General features: G+C 36.1%; 1 protein-coding gene across 1 annotated transcript; it reads left to right on the top strand.

Annotated features, from left to right (window-relative positions):
• Nucleotides 1-3,805: 3,805 nt before the first annotated feature.
• Nucleotides 3,806-18,797, top strand: LOC306881073 (scinderin-like). The gene is made up of 17 exons (XM_079434973.1): nucleotides 3,806-3,906; nucleotides 5,001-5,186; nucleotides 7,440-7,594; nucleotides 7,939-8,100; nucleotides 8,668-8,817; nucleotides 9,306-9,392; nucleotides 9,647-9,779; nucleotides 10,468-10,556; nucleotides 10,833-11,048; nucleotides 11,565-11,698; nucleotides 11,798-11,888; nucleotides 13,457-13,627; nucleotides 13,706-13,880; nucleotides 13,953-14,068; nucleotides 14,378-14,455; nucleotides 15,507-15,567; nucleotides 16,404-18,797. The coding sequence occupies exons 2-17, from the start codon at nucleotides 5,006-5,008 to the stop codon at nucleotides 16,562-16,564; spliced, it is 2,160 nt and encodes a 719-aa protein (XP_079291099.1). The 5' UTR covers nucleotides 3,806-3,906; nucleotides 5,001-5,005; the 3' UTR covers nucleotides 16,565-18,797.
• Nucleotides 18,798-18,873: the final 76 nt, after the last annotated feature.

The raw sequence follows: 18,873 nt of genomic DNA, 5'->3' as shown, positions 1-18,873 counted from the left end.
GTATAATTTAACATCATTTTAGGAGGAAGTCAAGAGCTTTATTGCCATTGTGCGGATACAACTAGATTAAATACAGATTAAACGAAGAACTTGCAATAACGAAACCAGATCTCCTCAGAAGATGTTCTACTAAATGCAAAAGCATGGTAAAAAGTATAAAAGAGAAGACCAACAAAGCATCGCTTCTTCTGTTTTCTCTCATTATGCTGAAGAAGATGATTTGCATGTATACAAGAGACTTTGCAGTTAAGAGGATGTGGTGAAAGATTGGTGGGTTATCGCAGCACGCTCACGCTATGTGCACGTCTCATCTGGAAACCCCTCATACCTTAGTTCATTTCATTAAATATATTGACTAAACATAGCTAGTAAAAAAAATTAAAACATTGTTTAAAACATGTACTGTAAATGCCTGTATGATTTGGATGTAAAAGACATGAAGGACATGAGTTGGTGCTTCTGTCTGCATTAAATGTTGATCTTGTTGCGTGTGGCTTTTAGAGTTCTGTGGTGTTCAGGGCAGAAACCATCCTGTTTCAGTCCTTTCAAAGCAGGAGCTTTTGGTTTTCTGGCACACGACTCTCGTGAAAAAGAACAGCACGTAATTGTATCGAATGTCTACTTGTAGTATACTTCAAATCATATTTTTTAAAACCGTACCTGCAGATAATTAAATTTTAAACAAATAAAAGGCCACCTAAGTGTACACTTTCAAGACTTGCACTTACACTTATTTAGATGTGCTGACTAACATCAGGTAGATGATCAGATAGATCATTTATTTGTCCTCAAGAGGTTTTTGTTTCCATATTGGGTGCGAATATAGCACAGACAGCACGAGACACATCAGCTTATCACAATACAATCAGAACAATCAAGACATTTTACAAGACAATCAAAAAAAAAAAAAGGATCATGCAACAAATGCAGGCGTTTACAGATAATTGTAAGTCTTTTGAAAACACTTGTAGCTGTGAAGTCGATGGCCTAATGGTTAGAGAGTCGGACTCGTAATCCAAAGGTTGCAGGTTCGAGTCTCGGGCCGGCAGGGATTGTAGGTGGGGGGAGTGAATGTACAGCGCTCTCTCCACCCTCAATACCACGACTGAGGTGCCCTTGAGCAAGGCACCGAACCCCCAACTGCTCCCCAGGCGCCGCAGCATAAATGGCTGCCCACTGCTCCGGGTGTATGTTCACGGTGTGTGTGTGTTCACTGCTGTGTGTGTGCACGTTGGATGGGTTAAATGCAGAGCACGAATTCCGAGTATGGGTCACCATACTTGGCAGTATGTCACTTCACTTCTCACTAGATGCCTAGAGTATGCTGATTGAAATTTAGATGATTGTCCAACGTAAAGCCAAGGTATCTGAAACGCTCCACCCTTTCAACCATCTCTCTGTTAATGATAATATTGGAAGGGTGGATGGGTACATACTAAAGCATATGTAAAGTATTTGATTATAATTTAGCTGTAGAGTGTCATTCAATATTATGTTTAAAGTTACTACCGGTATATTTAAATGTTCTAAACTGCAACTTTAACTTTTAAATATAGCTGCAATTACATATTTGTAATGCATCACATACAAGTCTGAATAGAAATGGCATTAAAGTATATTTTAGTTTTCCATAAATGCTTGTCAGTACATTAAGCTGTACACTTTAACCGTATTTCTTTTATAAGACCTTATTTATTTCTTCAGTGGGCCAGAAAAGCTAATTGCATTTATTATCAATTTATGCTTGAATACATTTTTATTGAATTGCAATTACATGCAATTAAGTGTTTTAATACATTCAGTTTGCATGTAAATATATTATTTCTGTAATAAATACTCTTTTTAAAAGTATGTTGAAGTGCTTATTTAAAAGAGTAAGTTAGAGGATGTGATCTGATGTTTTTACAGTATATCAAAAAACGGATGTAAAAAAGTTTATGATCTACATGCTTTATCATCTTGTACACTTCCTCCTAACTTTTCCTCTCTTTTTATCAAACACACCTTACATTATCTATAACAATTACAACAGAATTTTTATGGCCTCAGACCCACATCTCCCACGTGAGCGCAGGATCTTCTTGCTGGAGCATTTGCAATAACTTCTAGGCCACAGGCTGACCGTCTGATGGACTTATAAGAAGGGCAGATAAATATATACCAGTGTTTCAGTTCCATACCAGTGTCTTTCTTGTGTCATCAGTGACTTGGAAATCTCCTCTCTGCAGCCTTTTGCTCTTTGTTAACTTGACCTTTTTAATGGAGAAGGTCCCCAATGGCAGCTATGGCAACAGTTTCCATGAGACAGTAAAGGTCTCTGGTGATTCCCTCTCTTTGTTTGAAAATTGACATGGTCACAGCCCCTTTATCTTAAATGCATACTTTTGTCACCCACCTCTTTGGGCAGATGTCCACAGCTGCTGTTTTCAGAGGTTGAGGAGTCACAGTTATTCCAGCACTGCAGAGTTTAAACCCGGAAATCCACTGCCTTTGTAGTTTTTTGGCTCATCTGTCCGTTGATTATTTAACTTGACAGTTTGGCTTTAACATAAGCTCTCCATCAGCTCTGCTTGCAGACCGTTTGTAATCGTGATTATCTGGTAAATATTACTGAATGATGTTACTAAGTTCTAAGCAGAAACAAAGTTCTCATTTCATGTGGTTAACAGTAAAGCACATTATATCTCAACCTCCAAAGGTCAGTTTGCAAGTTCCCATTTTTGACCAACGTGTTTGCTAAATAAAAATGAGTGTTCAAGTGCTATTAAAAAGTCCAGTGTTTTAGATGCATGTTTTACTTCATGAAGTAAAAAATATGAGACTGTAAATGTCTTTGAGTTGAAATCAATGAAAACAGAATCACAAAACACTTAAAATGTATAGAGTACAATAATGTCCACATGTAATGTTATTTTCAGCTCTTCTCTGAGAGTTTATATCCAGTATATCAAATCCCATTTTAAATGGCCTTCCATGTCTGTGGGTTAATTGCAAGCAGATGTTAGTGGGGGAGATGTTTCAAGTTTCAAGCCTCTCCACCATTTCAGTGGTATAGGCAACCCACAAAAGCAGCATCTGATTCTCATTTTACATGATATGATTTTTGTTTGCCATTTTGCAGGGGCCTTGTCTAGGAGACGTTTTCTTATGCAGTGCTTCCTTTATCAGAAGTTTGCCAACAATGTTTGAGTAAGCTGACCATATTTGTCATTACAATCGCTGTTGTATTGTGTGGTCATGGCTTTCCTGTTGCTACATTAGGCAAACATATACTTGTAACACCCTTGTTCTGTTTGTAGAGCTTGAGTTGAATTAAATTAGCCAGTGAAAGCCTTAGGGAGTTATTTGAAAGTTTTTTTAATGTATTAGAAGAACTGTTTTTATATAACAGCGTGACAAATAGGAATGTTGTTACCTTATTGAACATACAGAGAAACTTTTGGCTGACATAAAAGAGTTCATATTGTATATCATTTAGGTTTGTTGCAAATGGGGGAAAAGCCCTGGAAAGCTGTTTCAGTAAATGACAGTGATGAAGAAAATACTACAATAAAATTACAGTTTGTCACTTTGTCATTTGAATCTACAAAACACAAGCTTTTAGAATCACATCTTAAGCCAAAGATGCAGTTGTTTGTTTGTTTTATTTGTATTTATTGATTTATTCGTTGACATACGCGCCCAAAGCCCAAAAATGTTGTATAGGTCGTCGGCTGAGATGAGGCTTTGAGACACAACTGTATTGAAACTGTTCACACACACACACACACACACACACACACACACACACGCCCGCCCCTGCTCTACAGACACTCCCTCCAGTTAAAAAGCGGATTCGGTAAAGAAAGACTACAACACATCGCTTTTTCTCGTGCACTGACAGCTTTCTGAATCTGCCACAATCTCGTAAGTTGTTTTCGATATATTGATTTTACATTATATCGCTTTTGAAATTCACTGGCTGCATAATGAAAACTAAACGAATGAAGTGTTCCTTAATGTCCTCAAGTAACAATAAATAGTAGCATATAAATGTTACTCTGTTCACATGGTAACGCAGAGTTTGCTAAATATTTGTTATCCAGATGGGAAAGTGGTTTAATGCACGCCACGTTTCCACCTTCATAAGACAAAGTCCAACTTTGCTTTCCGTACTGAAGTTATAGCACAGTGTATGCTCAGAAAAGTGTCAGGCTTTGAATACAGTACAGCAGTGAAGAAAGGACATTAAAAAAAAAGTCTTTGCTGGATTTGTAGTTATGTAAGATCTGAAATACATGTCATTGCTACTTTTATGCATATGCAGCTGTGCAGTTGCATTTGATCGTTTTTGAATTATAGGAACAATTTTGTCTACTGTAGGCCTACTGCTGAAAATGCAGCTTTGCCATCACATCAATAAATCACACAATATTATGATATTTAGCAATATTGCTGTATGAGATATTACTATATTACAAATGAAAACCCATAAGTATCAGCTGCAATGGCATGGAGGCTTTTTTTATACTAGCATAAAAACTGCTTAATATTAACATGACTGATGAATGCAGAATGTATCATTTACTGATTACCACCTAAAAAGCATAAGACCATGTTAAATGTTCCGATTAGTTTCTGAGGATGCAAGCCAATTTTATCACCTTGATCATGTGTTTCTCTTTCTTATCAGCTGTGTGTTGTAGTCAACACCATGATGTATGGTGCATTACATTTGCATCTGAGTTTTTGCATGTGAGTAAATGGTGCAGATAGTCCCCATGCTATGCCAGACTGTGTGTTTTATGGGAGCCAGTGATTCCAGAATCATAGACGTCAGAAGATTCAGACTTGATATGGCTCTCAAGCAATAACCAAGAGCATTCTCAGAGGAATAGATACTTCTTATTTCTCTAAAGCATATTTCTCTTCTCTATTACTTGCACGCTAGACATTTTTCCCAGTATGACATAATGCCCTGAAAAGACATCCAGACCTTTTATATTCTGCACCCCCCTTAGTCACTATGGTGTCCCATAAGGAGTTTGAGACTGCAGGGAAAGCTCCTGGTCTGCAGATATGGCGCATTGAGAACATGGACCTGAAGCCAGTGCCTAAGACTCTCTATGGCAACTTCTATACGGGTGATGCCTACCTTCTGCTGTACACCACCAGTGCACCCTCGTATTATATACACATGTGGATGGGTAAGTGACACCTAGAGGTCTGAATAGAATAGAAGCATTTTACCTATGGATGTACAATAATATGAATATATCTTTTCACACATGGTGAACCGCATATGTTTTACATTTGCTTTATTTAGATGAGGAAGGATGTGGCCTGTCTGTTTTTTCACTTTCATGTCATTTAATTTTTTGTGCTGCTTTTCCCATTAGAGAGTGCCTAGTAGAGCGTATAGTAACTATAAATACTGTAAATACTTCTCACGAGCTTTCTCACCACCATTAGCTCACAGAAATATAAAGAATTCTGAAAGTGCACCTATTTTATGTTAATTACTTATGACAGTCCCTCCTACTCCTAAAGAAAAGTTCATTTGATCTAGTACAGATGGCATGCCTCAGAAGGGTAGTCACTTAAAGGGTTTTTAGTCAGTACCAAAGACTACAGCGTGCCTTCACTTGTTTGTGTGGCAGTACATCAACCGTTGGCTCTCAGCCCACTTATGTTTATGTGGTCTCCTGTTTAATTCTAGAGACTGATGTGAGATGTAGTTTTTGTTCCACCCAGTGGTTTAAACTTAAACATGCTCCAAACCATAGTAGTTCTAAGGCTTTAGAATGGAGCTGTAGTGTGAGAAGACAAGGTTTATTTGAGGACACAGAGTGGAAAATCTCATAATATGCTCCATGTGGCCTCTTTGGGGTTTTTATTTGGTTCTTGTTTTGCTAAAGACAGATTCACTGCTAGTGCTGCTGGGCAAGTGAGGTAAGTTTGAGTGTTCCTGTAAGTTGTAGGACATTGTTTTTTCACTAACAGAAGCATCTACTCCGAAACATGTTTTCACTGTCTATTGTATGCTGCTTTTGTGTAAAAGTTGGGTGTGTCCATAATATAGACGCAATAACTTTTTGAGAAATGTATCAATTTATATATATATATATCAAGTCACTATTATTTGTAAGCGCTTTTAACAATGAAAATTGTGTCAAAGCAGCTTTACATCAGCTTACAATGTCATATATATATATATATATATATATATATATATATATATATATATATATATATATATATTCAAGTTCAAGTTTCAAGTTTAATTTATTTATACAGCACCATTTACAACAGCAGCAGCTGACCAATGTGCTTTACAGCATCAAATAAAATAAGTAGTAAATAAACCAAAGTAAATAAATAAAAAAAAAACAATAAAATCACAGCTAAAAACCAAATTACATCAATATTAAAAAAAAAAAAAATATATATATATATATATATATATATATATATATATATATATATATATATATATATATATATATATATATATATGTATATATATAACAAAATATAAGAAATAGAACCAGGAATTGCCATCAAGTCGAAACAGGACATGAAACATGAAGGAACATTGAAACCAATGGAGAAGTAATCCGTTTTGAGTAGAGATTTAAAAACCTGTAAAGTAGGAGCAGAAAATTTCCTTACTCAGTGAATACATGAGTCTACACATCATTTAAAAAAATAGAAATTAATTTCTAGGAGAGCTGCATCATGTGATATTTTACAACCTAAACCAACATTGACTTGTTAAAAAGAAGACAAATTATTTGATATTGCAAGAGACTTATTGAGCTTACTGACATAACTGTTTTTGTTAACTATAACTATTAAAAAAATTGTTTAACTAAAATAAAAATGAAGTAAAATAGAATAGAATATAAATATTATATTTAAAAAAACTTAAAAGGAAACTAATTTATAATTTTAAATTCTGTGAATTTATTTAAATTAAAGCTAAATAGAAAAAAAAATGACTAAAGCTAAAATGTTTTGAAAATAAAAATGATCTAATTTAAAATATAAATACAAATAGTATTTAAATAATACTAAAATAGCACTGTGACACATGAGGGTCTTCAGGGGTCCTCTCTATGATATTAGATACTGGCAGACAAAAGTGTTTAATAATATTTAATAAGCAGTGAATCAGTTGTGTTGAAATATTTTATAATTATTATTATTTTATTACTATTAAATATTATATTACAAGCTACTTGAGGTTTTCTTTTTAAGTATTTCATTCATTTAATTAGTTTTTTATTCATCAAATAGTCATCAAAAAATATCAAATTAAATTTGAATACAGACAGAACATGCTCATCATTTAACACATCAACAGTTGTCTGAATTGCATTTTTTTATTTTTTGAAAATATATTAAAAAGATAGCACAAACAAGCAACCCTTTTCCTGTGATCATTTCCCCTCCTCCAGGGAATGAGTGTTCTCAAGATGAAAGTGGAGCTGCAGCTATCTTCGCCACACAGCTGGATGACTTTCTTGGGGGTGGTCCGGTTCAGTTCCGTGAGGTCCAAAACAATGAGTCGCTCACCTTCCTGGGCTACTTCAAGTCTGGAATCAAGTATAAGGTAAACTCACCTTTGCTTTTTAATGAAAATTACCCTTCTTAGAAGCAGAGTTTTTCATTAACTTGTGATGCAGTGAGAATGCAAAATAAGTCTCTCTGCTGGGTTTACTTTGTAGAAGCATCAGAGTAGAATCCATTATGGCTCTAAAACATCCATTACTGTTTAGTCATGCCACATTCTTTCCATTAAATTCAGCAATTTGCTTAGCTCAGTAAGTTTGCATGGCTCTTTGAGAAGCACTCTGCTGAGTGGTTTGCATTTAGTTTTTTACTTTTAATTTTGGCTACTATCCCAGTATCATTTTATGCAATAGAATGAGTCAACTGTCTTTCCTGACTCCTCAGCAAGGTGGGGTTGCGTCTGGCTTCCATCACGTGTTGACCAATGAAGTAGATGTGAAGCGTCTCCTGCACATCAAGGGCAGGAGGGCCATCAGAGCCACTGAGGTGGAGCTGTCCTGGAGCAGCTTCAACAAAGGAGACTGCTTTATTGTAGACTTGGGGAAGGTATAGATAACTGAAGCTAATAGGACACATTTGAATATCTTAAAATGTACTAAAATATTTTACTATTATATTTTAAATATACACTACAGTTAAAAAATTGGGAGTCAGTATGATTTGATGTTTTTGAAAGAACTCTTTTGCTCACTGTAAATATTTCACTATTGTTACATTTTAAAATATTTTTTTTTTTTCTATTTCAATATATTTTGAAATGTAATTTATTTCTGTGATGGCAAGCTGAATTTTCAGTATCCATTACTCCAGTCACATGATCTTTCAGAAATCATTCTAATGTTCGGATCATTTCTTAATATTTTTGTGAAAAATAAGTGATTTTTTAAAAAGATTTCTACAATGGAAAGAAAGTTCAAAGGAAATAGTATTCATAATTTGGAACATTATAAGCATATTTAATATCAGTTTTTACCATCCTTACTGAATAAAAGTGCTACTTTCTTGATTTCTCTCCTTTTTTTTTCTTCAAAATAAAATCTTACTGACCCCAGACTTTTGAATGGTAGTGTACATTTGAGTCATTTTAAAGACACTTTTCCCATTTTCTGTCAGGACATTTATCAGTGGTGTGGCAGTGACTGCAATCGTTTTGAACGTCTAAAGGCCTCCCAGTTGGCCATTGATATCCGGGACAATGAGAGGAACGGCAGGGCCAAGCTGATCATGGTGGAGGATGGGGCTGAACCAGATGCTCTGACTAAAGTGAGTGAAAGGTTTAAGCTCGACTTTTCCTGTAACAATTCCCGCTCAATCAACATCTGAATTACTCAACAATGTGGGTAGACATCAAAACCACTTACATTTTATTTCTTTATGTTTGCTGGTTAAGTGAAAAATGTTAAAGCTGACACTAAATGCCTGTTTTTATAAAATGGCATACAGCGTTACATTTTCATGGATGCTGGATAACCACACATTACGGTATGGACACCATCAAACAGACCTGATGTAAAATTTGGCACAATGGCTTGCTTGTATGTGTTCTGGCTCTGGCTTGTGTGTTGTGTTAATGAGAAAGCATCCATCATGTGTTTAATGAGAAGGGATGAGTTTTGCGTGCCAAATATTCCGTCCGCTATCAGGTCATTCAGCACAGGGTTCGATGTTTGGTCCACTTGGCATCAGATAAGTGTTTGAAGTAAAGCCCTGCTGTTCCCATATGGGCTTTAATCCTGTATTTCCTCTCGAAGGTTCTTGGGCCCAAATCCAGCATTGCCCCAGCAACTTCTGACGAAGAAGTGGAAACCTCCAACAGGAAGAAGGCAGCATTGTACATGGTAATAAAGACTATTATCTCTACTTATATTTTAGCTCAGTTCTGAATATTTACCATCTTAATTATTTATGTGGACTGTTGTACATTTACAGCTGACAGCTGTAAAGCTTAAAATACTGTCTACATAATTCAAACAAGGACAAAACATTGTGTTTCTCATTATCTTTATTTCTTAAGCTTTCGACACCTTTATTTATCTGTCTATCTTTAATTCATGTCTGATTGCTGTCCTGTGGTTTATCATTGTTATTGTAGATTTCAGATGCCGCTGGCTCCATGAAAACATCTGTTGTGGCCCAGACTAGCCCATTCAAGCAGGAGATGCTCTCCCTAGATGAGTGCTATATCCTGGACAATGGAGTTGATAAGAATGTGTTTGTTTGGAAAGGTGTGTCTCAATGTGCATGAGTTGTTAACTGTAAAATCAACATTAAAAAAGTGCATCCTATTTTCTTTCCTAACACACATTCCTGCTGTTATTGTGCATAGTTCATTGGTGCACATTATTCCAAAGAACTCAACTTTACTTTTCGGCTGATATCATCTAGACCGTGCAGGTTATTAAAGGGACAGTCTAGTCAAAAATTTAAATAGCGTCATCATTTACTCACCCTCATGTCGTTCCAAACCTGCATAACTTACTTTCTTTTGTGGAAAACAAAAAAAGTTTTGAAGATTGTTGGTAACCAAACCAAAGAATGTTTCATTTCCCGCATTGACTTCCATAACATGGACATAAAATGCTAAAAAGTCGATGGGACCCAAAATTGTTTGGGTACCAAAATATCTTCTTTTCTGTTCCACAGAAACAGATAGTGATGACACTGTTTTCATTTTTGGGTGGCCAACAGACAATTGTATGAATCTGTTTAGAAATTGAATCTGCCCTTTATCTGTTCCTATGTATCTTATCTTATTATAGAGATGTCAGACTGATACCATCTTTGTGTTTTGTTTATAGCGCTGACATACAACACAGCATGAATAGGGGCCCTTAGTTTAAATGCACCACACATTTTTCATAAAAATGAAAGAGCTTCATTTAGCATATGCCTCTGTCTTCCCTTTGCCAACAGGACCAAATGCAAACACATCTGAACGCAAAGCAGCTATGAAATCAGCAGAGCAGTTCATCAAAGAGAAGAACTACTCTAGTAAAACACAGGTACATACATAATGAAGATTTTAATCAATTGCTTATCGGTTTATTCTTGTAATTGAGTTTTTACTATTTAAATATTTTGGTTTGTAGAAATCTACATTTAGAAGCAATGTAAACGATTACAAAAAAAGTTTATATATGTATGCGCTTACTGATTTCATATAATATCTTACATAAAATATGACTGAAGATATGTATTCTACATTCTTCATTGTTTGTATAAATGAACAACTAATGGCATATTTACTGATACCGTACCTTCAATACTTGATGCTGTAGATCCAGGTGCTGCCTGCTGGGGGCGAGACCACCCTGTTCAAGCAATTCTTCTCTAACTGGAAGGACAAGGACCAAACCACTGGTCCTACCAAGGCATACACCATTGGCAGAATAGCCCATGTGGAGCAGATTCCTTTCGATGCCTCCAGCCTCCATAACAACAAGGCCATGGCAGCCCAGCACAACATGGTTGATGATGGTTCTGGAAAAGTCCAGGTAAATTTTATTTTGGTCATCAAAATAAACTTTTTCACAGAGACATTAGGGATAGAAAGTTTTTTTTTTAATCTTAAAGGTTTCTATATCAAATAAATTATTTTGAGCTTTCTGTTCATCAGAGAATTCTGAATCCTGAAAATATGTAACTTCTAGTTTTGATCAAGTATATATATTTCGCCACATATATATTTTGTTACTGTAGTTTTGATCTTTTGATATTAAAATATCTTGTGGGCCCCAGACTTTTGAATGGTAGTGTATATAGAGTTGATAAACATGATTTAGGTCTACTATAATTCAAAATATGTAGTAATTCTTGCAAAATTCTAGCAAATAAAGTGGCTACCCAGCCTATATATATAATAAACACACATATACACACACTGGGTGACCACTTTATACATTGTTGCAGTAGCTTACTTGCATTCAGCGCTTATACGTATAAAGGGGAGATCAAGTAAGGAAATGTTCTTTAATCAGTCTGTCATTAACACTCATGTTTGTCTAAATCAGATCTGGCGTGTGGAGGGAGGGGAGCGTGTCTCAGTGGATCCCTCTACTTACGGGTGTTTTTTTGGGGGAGACTGTTACCTGATCCTCTACAGTTATAAACAGGGAAGTAGGGAGCAGCATATCATCTACACCTGGTCAGTCCAAATGTGTTTATAGTGGTTTATAGTATATTATCTATGTTTGTTTCATATGAACAAAGTGTCATTATATTGCATGCATGTGATGTGTTACAGGCAGGGCCTGAAGAGCACTCAGGATGAGCTGGCAGCTTCTGCCTTCCTCACGGTCCGGCTGGATGACTCCATGGGAGGAGCTCCAGTTCAGGTGAGACTAATCAGTTTTGAAAAATGCTTTTAGAAAACAGCATGCAATAATGTTTTTAGCTAACACGGTAAGTATGCTGTTACTGACAAACTTATAGGGTACAGGTTTGGGTTGTATGTTTTCACATTAAGTGTACAATTCTTTATGATTTCCCAATCTTGTATGAATTACAGTTGCATGCGAAAGTTTGGGAACCCCATGCAGAATTTGTTAAAATGTGAATCATTTTAACAAAATAAGAGAGATCATACAAAATGCATGTTATTTTTTATTTCGTACTGTCCTGAGTAAGATCTTTTCCATAAAAGATGTTTACATATAGTCCACAAGACAAAAATAGCTGAAATTATTAAAATAACCCCATGCAAAAGTTTGGGAACCCTTGGTTCTTAATACTGTGTGTGGTTACCTGGATGATCTACAACTATTTTTTTGTTTTGTGATGGTTGTTCATGAGTCCCTTGTTTGTTCTGAACAGTTAAACTGAGCACTGTTCTTCAGAAAAATCCTCCAGGTCCTGCAGAATCTTCAGTTTTCCAGCATCTTTTGCATATTTGAACCCTTTCCAGCAGTGACTGTATGATTTTGAGATCCACCTTTTCACACTGAGGATGATTGAGGGACTCAAACACGACTATTAAAAAAGGTTCAAACATTCACTGATGCTCCAGAAGGAAACACGATGCATTAAGAGCCGGGGGGTGAAAACGTTTTGAATTTGAAGATCAAGGTAAACGCAAGTATCTTGTGTTGCTTCCGAAGGGCAGTACTAAATGGAAAAAAATTATATTTCTACAAAATAAGACAAATTTGGACATCTTCATCCTGTTGATTTGTCTCTTAATGCATCGTGTTTCCTTCTGGAGCATCAGTGAATATTTGAACCTTTTTTAATTGTTGTGTTTGAGTCCCTCAATTGTCATCAGTGTGAAAAGGTGGATCTCAAAATCATACAGTCACTGCTGGAAAGGGTTCAAATATGCAAAAGATGCTGGAAAACTGAAGATTCTGCAGGACCTGGAGGATTTTTCTGAAGAACAGTGCTCAGTTTAACTGTTCAAAACAAACAAGGGACTCATGAACAACCATCACAAAACAAAAAAACAGTCGTAGATCATCCAGGTAACCACACACAGTATTAAGAACCAAGAGTTCCCAAACTTTTGAATGTGGTTATTTTAATAATTGCAGCTATTTTTTTGTCTTGTGGACTATATGTAAACATATTTTATGGAAAATATCTTACTCAGGACAGTACTAAATAAAAAATAACATGCATTTTGTATTATCTTTCTTATTTTGTTAAAATGATTCACATTTTCACAAATTGTGCATGGGGTTCCCAAGCTTTCGCGTGCAACTATATTAAATTTTTACATGCCACTTGGGTTGGGCTGCCTGTAAAATCCAAGTTCAAGAAAGCCTGTATTTCTGATGGTAACCACCAGGGTGTGATCTTGATCAGAAGAGCCATTAAATTAACCTGCTTTGTCTGTTGTGACTTTGATCAGTTGTATTCACATGTACTATCATTAAAATTATTTTATCCCCCTCAATAAATTGCTCAGGTGCGAGTGACACAGGGTCAAGAACCTCCCCATCTGATGAGTCTGTTTAAGGGCAAACCTATGATCATCCATAGTGGAGGCACGTCCCGCAAGGATGGCCAGACCAAGACAGGCAGCACGCGCATCTTCCACATCCGACAGAGCTCCTCTAGAGCCACACGGGCTGTTGAGGTCAGTCACAGTCTGAATACTGTCGTCATAGGGTATAGTGTAATGTTTCTCATGAATCACCGATAACTTCCATTGTAGGTTGAGCCATCTGCATCCAACTTAAACACCAATGACGTATTTGTGCTGAAGTCGTCAGATTGCGTGTTTGTGTGGAAAGGCTCAGGTGCCAGCGATGAAGAAATGGTTGCTGCAAAGTATGTTGTAAGTGTTCTGGGAGGACAATCCACTGATGTGGCTGAGGGTAAAGAACCAGGTGAGTGTCTGCCATGTTTTGTTTTTTATAATGTATTATAAGAACTGCTTTCTTACATAGCTCTCTCCTCAGCTGGATTCTGGTCGGCTCTGGGTGGAAAGAAGGAGTACCAGACATCTCCAACCCTGCGAAATATGGTCAAACCACCACGTCTGTTCGGCTGCTCCAATAAGACAGGCCGGCTAATGGTAAGTGAATGAGAATGAGAGAATGAGAATGAGCTTTATTGGCCAGGTATGTTTTTCACATACGAGGAATTTGTTATAGTGACAGAAGCTCCACAGTGCAACAGAAAGACAGCAACAGGACAGGACACAGATAATAAAAAGAATAATATACAAATATACAAAATAAGCAAAAACACAATATATAATAGACAATTATGTGTTTTTGCTTTTTTTTGTGAGAGTCACAGAAACACACAGGCAGGCTGGAGGGCAGCTGCGGTTTGTAAATATGGTGATATCATGGATCATATGTCTTGTTCTTCTTCTCAGGTTGAGGAAGTTCCTGGAGACTTCACTCAGTCAGACTTGGCTACCGATGATGTCATGTTGCTTGACACCTGGGATCAGGTGAGTTGATGCACAGTATGTAGTCCACATGAATATAGTTCATGTAACCAGTGGTTCTCAACCTGGGGGGTCTCAGCAAACTTCTAATGGGGCTTGTTTCCCAGATCTAACACGTTCCCTCACTTTTATTTGTTTATTTATTTATTTATTATTTATAAGTAATATAATGTATGAATTCTTAGATCTGGGAAAGTCATAGAAAATAATAAAATCTTGCAAAGTAATGGAAATATATTTAATAAATACACATTTTTGTCTAGTTATATCCAGCATTAAAATTTTTATAAGTAGAAATTGTCATATTTGTAAGTTAAAAATATTTGTTTAAAGCCTTATCCCAAAAACACAAATGTGGAAAAGTGGAAATTAATACTAATATCATTTTAATGTTATTATTGTAATTATTGTATTTTATTGTTTTACTATATTAATAACGTTTATGTTAAAAGGTTTGAAAACAGGCAGCTTTGTCATTACAGCAGAAGTACCAAAAATATCTTGTCTTAGATGATGAGGGGCCTTGGAGTCAAAAAGGTTAAGAACCACTGGTTTAGACTGTAGCTGTGTCCCAATTCAGGGGTTGCATTCTTAGAAGAACACAGACTTCGAAGGCCACACCTTTAAAGTCTGTGAAGGTCAAACCGTACATTGATAAATGGGACAGTCTAGTCTACGGAGGACTGCTGTGACAGCTGTAGCTGATGAGTGGCAGTACCGTTTGTACTGGAGTTTTATTCAACTGTCTGAGAAATAAAACAGGGTAACCTGGCATTTTCTCTCAAAACAAATCCAGTCATCACTGGCGCGTAATGAATCTTGGGATAGCCTGGGCTATGAAGGATCCATTTGTTGTATCCTTTGTGTCCTGGGAAACGAAGGGCACATTTCGAGTCTTGAAATGGGACAGCTTTTGTTGTGCCACAGTGATGCATTCGGTCTTGGAAAGCAGCCTTCGATGGATGCAGCCTCTGAATTGGGACAGAGATTGTATCAGCTAGTACATGTATATAGTTAATGGGCTGTAATGCTGAAGAACTGCCGCTCTTTCTAGATCTTCCTTTGGATTGGTAAAGAAGCCAATGAGGTTGAAAAAGCTGAGTCACCAAAATTAGGTGAGTGACATGTTTACTAAATCGTTTTTTCATGATAAAACATTGAATTTTAAGTTTTCTGTCTTTCCTTGAGTTGCATTACTCACAGTATCCTCCATTTTCCTCCATCCAATACATTTCCAGTCCTGGATGCTGACTGGTCAATACAGAATTCCAGTCATGTACCATACTCAATATAGTGCTACAGGGATGAGTCCTAAAACTTGGAAACAAGTTGGCATTTTGAACTTTCAGTTCAGTCGTCCTGAACCCATTGAATTTTTTAAACAGGATTTTGGTTAACACAAGCTTAAGATATTTTTACATTTTATTCTACGGCAGTAATACCCCACTCCCACTGATTTTTAAAGCTTTTATTGTCGTGAAACTAACAATAAAGCTAAATGGGACAAGAGAGGTCAGGGACCTTAAACTTCATCACACCCAACAAATAAATTTCTCTTCTCAGTAGTCTGCTTTTTTATAGCCTCGTTTTCACACTCTTGCAAACTATTCTAACTCGGACTTTCTAAGTTATAGATTTTAAGTTAAGATCAAAAGAGTTGTCAGAAGCTTAATGGTAGTGACATTTAAGTCGTAGTTTGTTTATAGCCTAACTTTAGCTTTTTACTCCTGGCGATTGTATTTAGGCTTCAAAATTCATCAAATTTGTTGAGGAGGAAAATGTATAAGAATCACAGAGCTTATTTTCTGCAATAATCCAAAAGCCAATGGATTTTTTCTTTGTGAGGGAAACAGGATGATGCGAACTTGAAGATTGACCAACAAAAATATGTCATTCCTATAGCACTCTATATTCTGTATACTCTTTAACTGAGTATGTTCTTTGTCTGTAGCTAAGGACTATGTGGACTCTGATCCTTCTGGACGTCGTGGACTTCCCATCACAACCATAAAGCAGGGGGCTGAGCCTCCGACCTTCACAGGCTGGTTCCAGGCTTGGGACCCACATATGTGGGACACTGACCCTCTGGAGAGAATCCGAGCTCGCTTTTAAACCCAAAACTGTTCCCTCTTCTTTTCTTTATATAAGCACTTGTTCCTGCGCAATAAATTGCAACTTTCCAGGGTTTTAAACAATCTAAAGATTGGTGAAATGCCCATCTCGCTTAAAAGTCCACTCTGTAATTTTTTATTTTTGGTTAAAATAATGTTGGCCATTATGCGATTGGTCTTGGACTGTAACTAGTTTTTAGTTACAGATGCCATTGTAGAAATAATTCATTTATTCAGTAAGCAAAAGAGTCAAATAATAGGTGAGTTACAGAAATAAAGTCAGTAGTATTTGGCTGGTCATGTGATCTTAACATGTCTGCCCTCATGACTCAACCCCACTCCATGTAAAATAAAATTGGAGTGCTTTTTTTTATCTCATGATCATTTTAACCATAACCAAAAGTACTGTTTTAATGAGGAAAATTACCATTGTTAAACCTGACAGATTTCACATTACAGATCCATAGTTTTATTGAACCTAGTCCAGTAAAATGGATGTTGGGAATGTTTTGCTGTGTTCAACCAGAACCAGCTGTCATAATAGAAGAAATCTACAGAAATGATTAGCACTCATAATAATGGTGTGAAGCATAAGGTATTGTTACCCTCTTACCCTTGTTTTTTTCAAGTCTTTTGGCTTTTCATTTCTGCCATATGTGGCAACCTTCATGACTATTGTTTTTACACACGCCATTGATATATGTTCAGCTTGTACTATGATGTTATGTTGGACTTTAATAAATTCAGATTTTGAAAGTGAAAGTGAAATTATATATGTAAATTTACTGTATTTAGCCTACTGTTTTTTTAGTAGCGAACACCAATTCTTCATTTTTATAATAATAATAGAACAACTGTTCAAAAGTTAATAGGCAGTACTTTTTTTTTAAAGATGAAATTACTGATTTCATTCAGGAAGAACACATTAAATTCAATCAAAAGTGAGAGTAAAGACTGATGTTACAAAAGATTTCTTGTTAAAATTAATGGCTTTCTTTTAAGCATTTATTTTTTTCATTTTAAGCAATTCGTCAAAGAACAATGAAAAAATATTGCGGTTTCCACAAAAATGTAGCAGCACAATGTTGTTAAAACACATTTATAATAATAAGAAACAACCACCAAATCAACATATTAAAATGATTTCTGAGAGATAATGTGACAGTGAAGAATATCTTATCTGTTGTACTCCTCCTCAGTTCGACTTTAAACAGGATCACTGGGATTGAATCATGGGTGTTGTTCACTAGATCACACAACACCACTGTTCTCTTTTGCTATGTAGCTTTCTATAGACAACCTAGTATCTCTAGAATGCCACATTTACCCCAAACCAAGCTTGTCTTTGACATCACCATCATGATATGATGCACATTCAGTTTTAAATAAACTTCTACAGCAGCTATTTTTTCTTTCAAAGACTCAGCAGAGAGTATGTGCATGATGACTCTCTTGTACTGAGGCCATCCTGTGTCATTCTCTTGAGATCTACAGCTCTTATTTTTGTGTTAATGTGTTCGTGCAGCAGCCTACTCCTACCAGGGGAAATGATGCATTGCTTAACTCAACATAGCCGCTGACCAAACACTCAGAACTGGTTATGGACAGGGCTAGAAAAAGAAAGCAATGCTTTGTCTTCAGTAATATTCTGGAAAACTGTGATCAACCTTCATGATCAGATCGGAGAAGGTTTTTGGGTGTCGTCTGATTTCAAAATTTTCACAAATGGTGATACAAAAGGAAGCACTCTGAAAAACTGAAACAGTAACAATTTAATCGAGTGGCTTGAAACTGTTACAGTTAAACAAAATCCATATCCATATAACCATACCTACAGTACAAGGCTAAAATGAAGCAGGTTTGTCCTATTGTCACATTTTGCATGCCAGCTGGGGAGACTCTTAGGCTCTCTGTTGCCTTCAGCACAATCTGAAAAATTTATAATCTGCCTTCAGCACAATCTGAAAAATTTATAGAATAGCATAATTTTAGCCACATAGTTAAAGGCTTGCCAGTGAATGAAAAAAGTATGGAAAAAAGGAAATTTTCTGTTGCAGCTTTGCAGTTTTTAAACGTGAAAAATCGTTCTTAAAAATATAATAATAATGATGATAATGTATTGGTATTAGTAATGTAATATTATTATTATTTCATGATTTGTTGACAATATCACAGATGAGACTAAAATGACAAGTATGTTTTGTATTAAAAGGCCAATAAAAAGCTTGAAGTTTTGTGCATCTGGTAAGAGTCTGGTGTGATGTCACGTGCATTCTTCTCTCCCGAGTTCCTCATGCAGGGTGGGTCACG

Source organism: Barbus barbus, assembly GCF_936440315.1.
Source record: "Barbus barbus genome assembly, chromosome: 15".
Classification (NCBI taxonomy): Eukaryota; Metazoa; Chordata; class Actinopteri; order Cypriniformes; family Cyprinidae; genus Barbus; species Barbus barbus.
Note: the sequence above shows the minus strand (reverse complement) of the source record. Positions and strands in the feature narration are given on the sequence as shown.